A 9,162-nucleotide genomic window follows, 5' to 3' on the forward strand; every position below is an offset into this window, starting at 1 on the left:
CGACCTCATTGGCAGGACATCCTCCCTCTGAAGCTCAGCATCTGGATCTACCTGTCCATTAAGAACCTCCCCCAGGCCGTGCAGGTAAGAGTGGGCGGGGCTCCTCAGTAAGCCATAGCCACGATGCCTCTGCCTATCAGGACGTGAGGGGGCGGGTATGGCAGCAGTCTGGGCCAATCACAAACCTAGATGTAATTAGAGCGACTGCAGACTGAGCAGAGGAAGGAAAAGCTGCACTATAGCAATAAAGTTTGGCCTGTTTGAATCCACACTGTGAGACGTGCACTGATCAGGGTCACATCTGACTGATCAGGATCACATCTGACTGATCAGGGTCACATCTGACTGATCAGGGTCACATCTGACTGATCAGGATCACATCTGACTGATCAGGGTCACATCTGACTGATCAGGGTCACATCTGACTGATCAGGATCACATCTGACTGATCAGGGTCACATCTGACTGATCAGGATCACATCTGACTGATCAGGATCACATCTGACTGATCAGGGTCACATCTGACTGATCAGGATCACATCTGACTGATCAGGATCACATCTGACTGATCAGGGTCACATCTGACTGATCAGGGTCACATCTGACTGATCAGGGTCACATCTGACTGATCAGGATCACATCTGACTGATCAGGGTCACATCTGACTGATCAGGATCACATCTGACTGATCAGGGTCACATCTGACTGATCAGGGTCACATCTGACTGATCAGGATCACATCTGACTGATCAGGGTCACATCTGACTGATCAGGATCACATCTGACTGATCAGGGTCACATCTGTGATCTTTAGAGTTTAACGCTCTGATTCAGAGCAGATCTGACCCCAGGTCAGCCGGTGTTTCAACACCAAAACAACTGGAACAGGATCGATGCTTCACACCCTAATGCTCTAACCACAGTGGGGTCTCCCAGGAATGATGACACTATTTTCCAGTGATGTGATTGGTCGATGAAACCCCGTCAGAGGTGACGACCGTCAGCACAGAACCAGCTGAGCCCCGAGGGTCCTCCTGGGCTTCCTGCTGAAATCAGTGGAGTGTTTCTCTGCAGTTACAAAGCTGTAAACATCACAGCAGATGTGTCAGAGAGGCTGGACTCAGGGAAGGAGGTCGCCTCATTGATCTTTGCATTTTATTGCATAGAGCCTCTTTGAAAATGTCGACAGTAAACATATTCATCATCTGTGCAAAGATTTGTGCTGTGAAGCAGAGAGATTACTGTTGATGACGACCGTCTGTCAGTTCATTTAGAGATGAACGCAGAAATGATTGAAGTTTATTTACACGCCTAAAAATGTTTGGTTTGTTTGAGTATTTGTCGAGAGTCGCCTCCACTCTCAGGCCTTTTCCATTTAAAGTCTGAGCGGCTGTAACTCTGGCTTCTATTGGCCGGTTTGCATGATTGACACCTCTTTTTAATCGCTGAGCCAATAGAATCACGGTCACGTTGTCGTGTTTACGTCAGTTCCATCGATCAGAAGTTGCAACACGAAAAGTACACGTGTTACTAAATTTAAGATCCTCGTCCAATCAAATGTCTGTAACGGGGCAGAAAACTGGATTTTTTTAACAGGAAACTGCTCTGAGGCATTGTGGGAGATTGAGTTATTAAGGAAACAAGCTGGATGTTTATGCTGTGGTCAGCTTCTGCGGCTGGTTCGCTAAATCTTCGTTGGAGCGAAACTCGCAGTTTAGGAATCTGTGAAATCTCTGCTTTCAGAAAATGTTCGCTCAGTTAGCTCGTGCTGGAGGCTCTGTTCTGCTTGTTTCATTTCATGAAATGATGTGACCGTTAACTGTTTGTTGTTCGTAGAAACAGTTTATGCGAGCTTGTAGCTGAGATTCAGAGGTTCTGTGGACGCCGGGACGTACACAGGAACCTCCTGTTACACACCCTCGGTACGCTTTGAGCGGGTTAATGTGGCGATCTTTGGCACAGAGCGGGAAAGGTGACGGCTGCGAGATAGAGCTGTATCCATGGAAACACGAAAGCTTCCTGTCCCAGCCTGATGACGTGGCAGATCCCCTCTGGTCCCGGCTCTGGTTCTGACCCAGTCTCTCTGTTGCAGGAGGTGAAGCAGTACTATGAGGACTATCAGCAGATGAAGCAGGAGCAGAGAGAGGCTGAAGCTGAGCAGGAAGTGGCTCCACGTAAGAACAGCTGATCAATAATCAAGCTGCCAGTTTGCCTTCAGAGTGATCAGTAATCAATCAGTCTAACCCATCCTCCCAGGAGAGAAGCGGCCGAAGGTGAAGAAGCCGAAGGTGGAGTTTCCCGTTTACGAGCCATCGGCAGAGAACCACACCCAGAGCTATGACCCGACCACATCTATCGAGGACATCGAGGAGCAGATGGACGACTGGCTGCAGGACCGCAGAGCCCCCAAGAAGAAGGTTATTGATCGCGTATTGATTGCTCACATCAGGTGTTAAAGAGGACCTGTTCTGTTCAACGCGATCCAGCCTCTGTGAACTTTGTCTGTCTGTCCTCAGGCTGCCGACTGGACTGAAGACGAGCTGAGTCTCCTCAGCAGGTTGATGGTGAAATTCCCAGGTGGAACTCCGGGCCGCTGGGAGAAGATTGCTCACGAGCTGGGTCGATCTGTCAGCGATGTAAGTGTGTTTGGACTCTGCTGTGAAGGCTGTCATCATCTCCTCCAATCAGTTCAGTTTTATTTACACATAAATCACAACAACAGTCGCCTCAAGGCACTTTATACTGTAAGGTCGACCCTACAGTAATGCATACAGAGACAAACCCAGCAATCACATGAGCAACAGTGGGAAGGAAAAACTCCCTTTTAACAGGAAGAAACCTCCAGCAGAACCAGGCTCAGGGAGGGGCGGCGGGAGGAAGACGTGCTGTGGAAGAGAGCCAGAGCCATTAAATACAGAGAGGCGTCGTTTAACAGGGACATGCTCTCCTGGACCTCCTTCCTGTAACAGAGTCTGTTTCTTCTACAGGTCACGGCTAAAGTCAAACAGATGAAAGACAGCGTGAGCCACACCTCAGGTAACTCCGCCCACCTACAGCTTGCCTTCTGGACAAAAATGTCACCACAGTTCAACGTCGATAAACTTCTCATTTCCAGGTCGCGTTTCTGTGGCGTAGCTTTGATTACCGTGAACAAAGTTTGTAGATGACCAAACAAGACGCTGTAAAAATATGTTGTTACATTTGTGACACAGTAATAATGTCAGTCGTTTACATGTGTCCTTATAGGACTGCCACGTTCTACTGTCGGTTCTACTGTCGGTTCTGTCCGGTTACATCAGTCGTACTTGAGTCTCTCGTGTTTCAGGTCTGGTGAAGCTGTCGGAGCTAAAGGCGCCTCCTCTTCCTGTGAAGTCACATAACGTGGACGACAGCATGATGACTCAGAGGGAGGGCGAGGCTTGTGAGGAGGAACAAGAGGAGGTGGAGGCACCGACGGTTCGCAGGAGGAACAGGAAGTGTCCGGATGGGGGGGGAGGCGAAGGTCAGAGGTCGTCGGCAGAGAGATTTTGACCCGGCGGCGGTGGACGAGGAGGAGGCGGAGCCTCAGCCGGAGCCCACCGTGTGGACTCAGAACCAGCAGAAACTGCTGGAACTCGCTCTGCAGCAGTTCCCTCGCGGGACGCCTGAGCGCTGGGACCGCATCGCCAAGGTGGTCCCGGGAAAGAGCAAGGTGAGGCGGGGGCAGGCGAACTTTCGACAAGCGATTGAGAAGCGATCAATAACTGACGGATTGTGTATCGATTACAGGAGGAGTGCATGATCCGGTATAAGATCCTCGCCGAGCTCATTCAGAAGAGGAAACAAGCCAAGAGCTGATGCAAGTTCTGACTCCACCCCCTCTGGTCAGGTGACCGGTCCGCTGCCTCCTGATTGGACAGAATCACAGCACTTAGAGGATTGGACAATGAGGCGACACACACACAGATAACTGATCAGAATATTGATTAGACGTTCTTCCAGACTGAGCATGCTCACAGCATTGATCAGAAGTTCTGTGTGATATCAATCGACTGATCGATATTCTGATTTGTGATCATCAGCCGGTCACGCCTTTGCTTTTGGGCCCCACCCTCTGCTGTGTGTGTGTGAAACAGGAAGTGACCTCACAGTCTGATGTGCCTTAATCTCTCTTCAGCCAATCACGTGTTTACTCATCAATAAACAGTATTTATTAGCTGCCTATTTGTTTTTCTTTGACTGGAGTATTTACAATAAAACCTTGTTTCGTATTGATTATTGATTGTCATCCGCACTGATCAGCTCATGAAATAAAGTCTGATTTCTTTACCTGTGGTCAGTAGTTTGAGTTCTGCTCTTTAAAACGTTTTTTTAAATATTGATCAAACTAGTTGATAACGTTGTATTACAATATTATTTTATTGATCAGTGCCCTGTAGATGCTGAAGTGATCAATAAGGTTATCCCACCGTCAGGCCGCGGTGTGTGGTTAACATGTTCCCGTGTCTGAGTGGCTAACTGCCCACAGGTGTGAATGTTTGTCTTCCTCTCTGTGCTAGCAACACCTGACCAGGGCGTTTCTACCTGAGACAGCCGGGATAGGCTTCAGCCGCGAGTCAGAATGGATGGATTCATGTTTCCATGGTAACCAGGTAACCAACTGACAAAGAAATGAAGCAGCAGGAATCGCTGTGGAAAGTACAGCGTTTATAGAGATTGTCAGACCACGTGACTTTCGCGCATTGCATTGTAGGTACGTGTGGCAACAAAATCAAAACACTGCATCAAGCGCTAGCATTTCCAGCACCGGTAATCACCTGGGATCACATCCATAGAGCAGCAGTGACCGGAACCTGGTCTGTGCAAGCCTCTCTCATCACAAGCTCTTATTTTGTATTTAAGGTTTGAACTCCGCCTTTGTTCTGAAAATCCTGCCGGAAGCGGACGGGTTCTTCCTGCCAGCTGAGCAGAGCCGCAGAGGAAGAAACTGCTGTCAGTTAGCGTTAGCATTAGCCTCGCAGGTAGCACATTTCTGCCGCGCACACGTCACTGCTGCCGTAAGTAACGTCAAAGTTTCCTTTTAACTTCTGGACTTTTTAAAAAATATATATATATGAATTACGTCACAGATCAACGTTTAATACCGGGCTGACGTCATGTTAGCATCATAGCTAACGAGCTAACGTTCAAAGGTATGCGAGTTTGTACAGGTGAGTTCATACCTGTACAAACTTCAGCTTTAAGGGTCGAGTAAAGGAAAACCCAAAGCTGTCCAATCAGAGCACCTCAGAAATATCGCCTGCATTCAGATCACGTGGGTCAGCTTCAAGAACAACAAGCCGCACGGTCCAGGTCAAAGGTCACGGGACAGCGATCAATTATCAGTAGTGAATAGACCGGATCAGCAGCGTGTGTGATATAAACACCTGTGTAAGCAGCATGCAGCAGCTCTACAACAGCTGACGTCGTCAAACTTTCCTGACCTCTGACCTTTAGGAAGAGCTCTGTGAGTAACGCTTACAGTACAGTATAGATGGGTTAGTCACGAGGTGAGGGAGAACTGACCGACCTTTGATGGGGTGATGCTGAAGGCACGCGAACCTGCAGAGGGTTCATGTTTGTTCAGGTTAGCTGAAGTTGACAGACGTGTCTCAACTGTCAGGTGGTCGGAGAGCTGCTTCGTTCATGTTCGAATAAAACGACAACGTCATCAGACTTCATGTGTAATCCACTCAAAGGGTAGAGTTGGGATTATGGCAGCAGTAGAAGCTCTGTGCCCCAAAGCTAGGTCTGCGTATCGCTGGTTTCTACAATCTGCAGTTCTGATTCACAAGGTCCTCGTTCAGTTTAGCCTGAGACAGAAATATTATAATTCTGATCATTTATCAGTTATATCCATGTATACAAACGAAGCTGTGAGACTTCATCAGAGGTGTGAGCATCACAGCTTTGTGTCACTGAGGATAAAACATGAAGCAGATGTTCCTGTTCTGGCTTTTTATAGCAGATAACCTTAAAATATTCTGCAGTAGAACAGAAACTGAAGAAAACCATGAATCAACATGTGAACATGAACTGGTGCTGCTGAAGGGAAGCAGCAAAGAGGTTTGATTACAGACACAGCTGAGCAGTCATTGAGGTTTACGTGTTCAGTACTGTAGAGCAGAAATGGGGCTGTGACGTCAGAGGCCGAACACTGAACACAGCAGCAGACTGGTTCATGATGGTAAACTGGTGTGTGAGCACATTCGGAGAGAGCTGTAGGGCTGTGCGATATGACCAAACTCTCATATCCCGATATAAAACATCTATCGTCCGATAACGATATAAATCACAAAAATGTAACATTTTCTGTAAATTCTGTGAATCTCGGGCAGCTTGACTTGTGTGACGTGTTTCCAGCTGCGCGTCATGTAGCTGGAGTCGAGTGTTTTAACCGATGCATGAAACGATACATTTTTAGACTTAAGTTGTAACCGCGCCGTTTTCTTTGTATTTATTACACGGCGTGCTGCGGGGAAAAGCCTGTTCTAACGTTTGAGTCTAAGGTTTATTTTTTAGCACCTGGCGTCTCTTTTTTTACTTCTCATCCGTAAATAATCTTTCACGTGATTCAGTTTATTTTGAAAAGTCTCAACAGGATCTTGAGCTTTATTGTGAAAGGTGTATATGGAAAATAAACAAGCGGACACGCGAGGGTTTTACCGTTGTTGTTGCTAACGACAACCCATAAAAACAAGCGCTTGTCCGTCTGTAGTGTGGTTATATTAAATATAAGAGAAAGAGAGAACTTTAATAAAGCCGCTACAGTGACATCAAAGCCATGAAAAAATATTGGCGTAAACAGTTTATTTTACGACACCACGAAACAAACAACAGCGTAAAATGAAACGATGTTTTTATATCGTCATCCGATATATATCGTTATATCGAACAGCCCTAGAGAGCTGTGCAGGAAGTCAGAGGGATGAATGAGGATGTTTGAAGCGTACGTTGGATCTTCTTTGGCTGCTGGTTCAGTTTAGCTCAGAGTGAGGAAACCTGCAGAATCTGCCAGATGTCGACTTTCAGCCCTGTGAACGATCCACGCTCTGTGTCTACGTCTCTGTGTGGAAAGCGTGTACCTGCTGTTTGCTGTTGTTGAAGTAGTTTTGTGAGCTTTAAGCTGAGACTCAAAATACATTTAAAACTGATTCAATGAGTCGATGTCACAATAATCAAAGATTTTACTTTTAAACCCACCGTCCCCAACAGTGACAGACGGCGAGCGTAGAAGGGATGGCGATGTCAGGGCTAGGTGAAACGAGGCAGAGCAGGTGGTGTCTCGTCAGACGGGCGCCGTACAAAGGCTTTGGGTGTAAACAGAGAGTGAAATAAACACTTACGATGACATCATAAAACAGGCTAGACTGGGTTTAGTCACTCGCTACCTGACTTCCTGTCTGAGTCACTGCAGGTGATCTTCCCGACCTGTGCAGGTGAATCGGGAAGATGCACTTTGAATGATTTGTTTGGAGTCGTTATCTTGGCTACAAACAGGAAGTGACCTCTGATACGCTCTTGTCCTCAGGTGTCCTCAGGTGTGATGCAGATGCCATGTCCCTGCAGGCTGTGCTCCAACAGAGGATTAGCTCCGCCCAGCAGCTGCTGCAGCGGGCGGAGACGCTGTGTCTGGGTGTCGAGGGTCACCAGAAGCTGTGTGGGAAGCTGCGAGCCGAGCTGCGCTTCCTGCGGCGGGTGGAGGCAGGAAAGGTGCACGTGAAGGAGTCTCACCTGCACAGCACCAACCTCACCCACCTGACAGCCATCGTGGACTCTGCACAGAGTCTGGATGACATCACAGCGCTGCTGCACGTCTTCACCTACCAGGACTCTGCCGGGCACCGCCGCACCCTGGTGGTTGACGTGGTCGCCAACGGGGGACACACTTGGGTGAAGGCAGTGGGCAGGAAGGCGGAGGCTCTTCACAACATCTGGCAGGGGCGGGGCCAGTATGGCGACAAGAGCATCATACGGCAGGCCGAGGACTTCCTGCAGGCAAGCCGCCAGCAGCCTGTACACTACTGCCACCCGCACGTCATCTTCGCCTTCTACAACGGCGTCTCCAGCCCCATGGCTGACCACCTGCGGGACATGGGCGTGTCCGTCCGCGGTGACATCGTGGCTGTGAATGCTGTGGCGACTGAGGAGGAGGAAGAGCAGCACCAGGAGGAGGAGGAGGAACAAGCTGAGGAAGACGAGGACGGCGAGGTGGACGAGGAGGAGGAGGACACGTCGGAGCTCACGCGAGTTGACCGTGGCACAGTGGTGGCCAGCGTGGCATTCCCAGCACAAGTGCATGTGGAAGAGTGCCGGCGGGTGAATCTGGACATCACGACACTCATCACGTACGTGTCATCGCTCAGCCACGGCCGGTGCCACTTCGCTTTCAGGGAGCATGTGCTGACAGAGCAGGCCGCCCAGGAACGCCGCCAGCAGGTGCTTCCGCAGCTCGACACTTTTATGGAGGGCAAGGAATTGTTTGCCTGCCGTGCCGCCGTCCACGACTTCCAGGTCATTCTGAACACGCTTGGCGGGCCTGGTGAGAAGGAGCGCGCTCAGAAGCTGCTGGCCCGGCTCCACGTGGTGGATGACCAGCCGTCGGAGCGCACTCTGCACCTCATGCCCAGTGCCAAGATCAACCGCCGTTCACTCATGATCTTTGGCACCGGAGACTGGCTGAGGGCCGTTACCATGACAGCAAACAGCCGCTTTGTCCGGGCGGCAGCCAATCAGGGCGTCCGGTACAGCGTGTTCATCCACCAGCCAAGAGCGCTGACCGAGGGCAAAGAGTGGAGGGCCACACCCATCTGAGGCCACGCCCACAGTTGACTCATCTGCGGCAGACGGTTTCAATTAATCAGGCTGATCTCTCATCAGTGTCAATAAAGGTTGGGTTTAAATTCAAGTTTACAGTGTGGAGAAAAAAGGTTTAGTTCAAAGACAGGAGAGAAAAATGGAAACTTTAGTTTTGTGTGGTCACGTGCTGCTTAAACTTCCTGTATATGTATCTGCTCAATAAAGTATATGTGCTGATCAATTCACTGAAACCACGAGCCTTTTTAAATAAAGTACCCCTCCAGCTGCGAGGCTATGCCTTTATTCTGAAACTCTGGGCGGAAGAGGGCGCGTCTGTTTTTCCAG

General features: G+C 49.2%; 2 protein-coding genes across 2 annotated transcripts in view; both read left to right on the forward strand.

Moving 5' to 3' along the window:
• The window catches only part of dnajc1 (DnaJ (Hsp40) homolog, subfamily C, member 1), a 7,474-nt gene extending 3,586 nt beyond the window's left edge, over nucleotides 1-3,888 (forward strand). Inside the window, 8 exon segments of the mRNA XM_085139782.1 lie at nucleotides 1-84; nucleotides 2,093-2,174; nucleotides 2,257-2,417; nucleotides 2,517-2,636; nucleotides 2,988-3,036; nucleotides 3,326-3,488; nucleotides 3,490-3,691; nucleotides 3,769-3,888. The exon segment at nucleotides 1-84 is cut by the window's left edge and continues 10 nt beyond it. Coding sequence (XP_084995908.1) covers nucleotides 1-84; nucleotides 2,093-2,174; nucleotides 2,257-2,417; nucleotides 2,517-2,636; nucleotides 2,988-3,036; nucleotides 3,326-3,488; nucleotides 3,490-3,691; nucleotides 3,769-3,837 — 930 coding nt within the window. The 3' untranslated portion in view covers nucleotides 3,838-3,888.
• A 3,687-nt stretch (nucleotides 3,889-7,575) lies between these two features.
• On the forward strand, nucleotides 7,576-9,058 carry c18h7orf25 (chromosome 18 C7orf25 homolog). The gene has a single exon (XM_085139783.1). The coding sequence runs from the start codon at nucleotides 7,576-7,578 to the stop codon at nucleotides 8,830-8,832; it is 1,257 nt and encodes a 418-aa protein (XP_084995909.1). The 3' UTR covers nucleotides 8,833-9,058.
• Nucleotides 9,059-9,162: the final 104 nt, after the last annotated feature.

The sequence above is a fragment of the Neolamprologus multifasciatus genome, chromosome 18 (genome assembly GCF_963576455.1).
Source record: "Neolamprologus multifasciatus chromosome 18, fNeoMul1.2, whole genome shotgun sequence".
In the NCBI taxonomy this organism is placed as follows: domain Eukaryota; kingdom Metazoa; phylum Chordata; class Actinopteri; order Cichliformes; family Cichlidae; genus Neolamprologus; species Neolamprologus multifasciatus.

Bases quoted from the DNA above. Each gene is read 5' to 3' on its own strand.
- c18h7orf25 (XM_085139783.1), top strand. From the start codon at position 7,576: ATGTCCCTGCAGGCTGTGCTCCAACAGAGGATTAGCTCCGCCCAGCAG.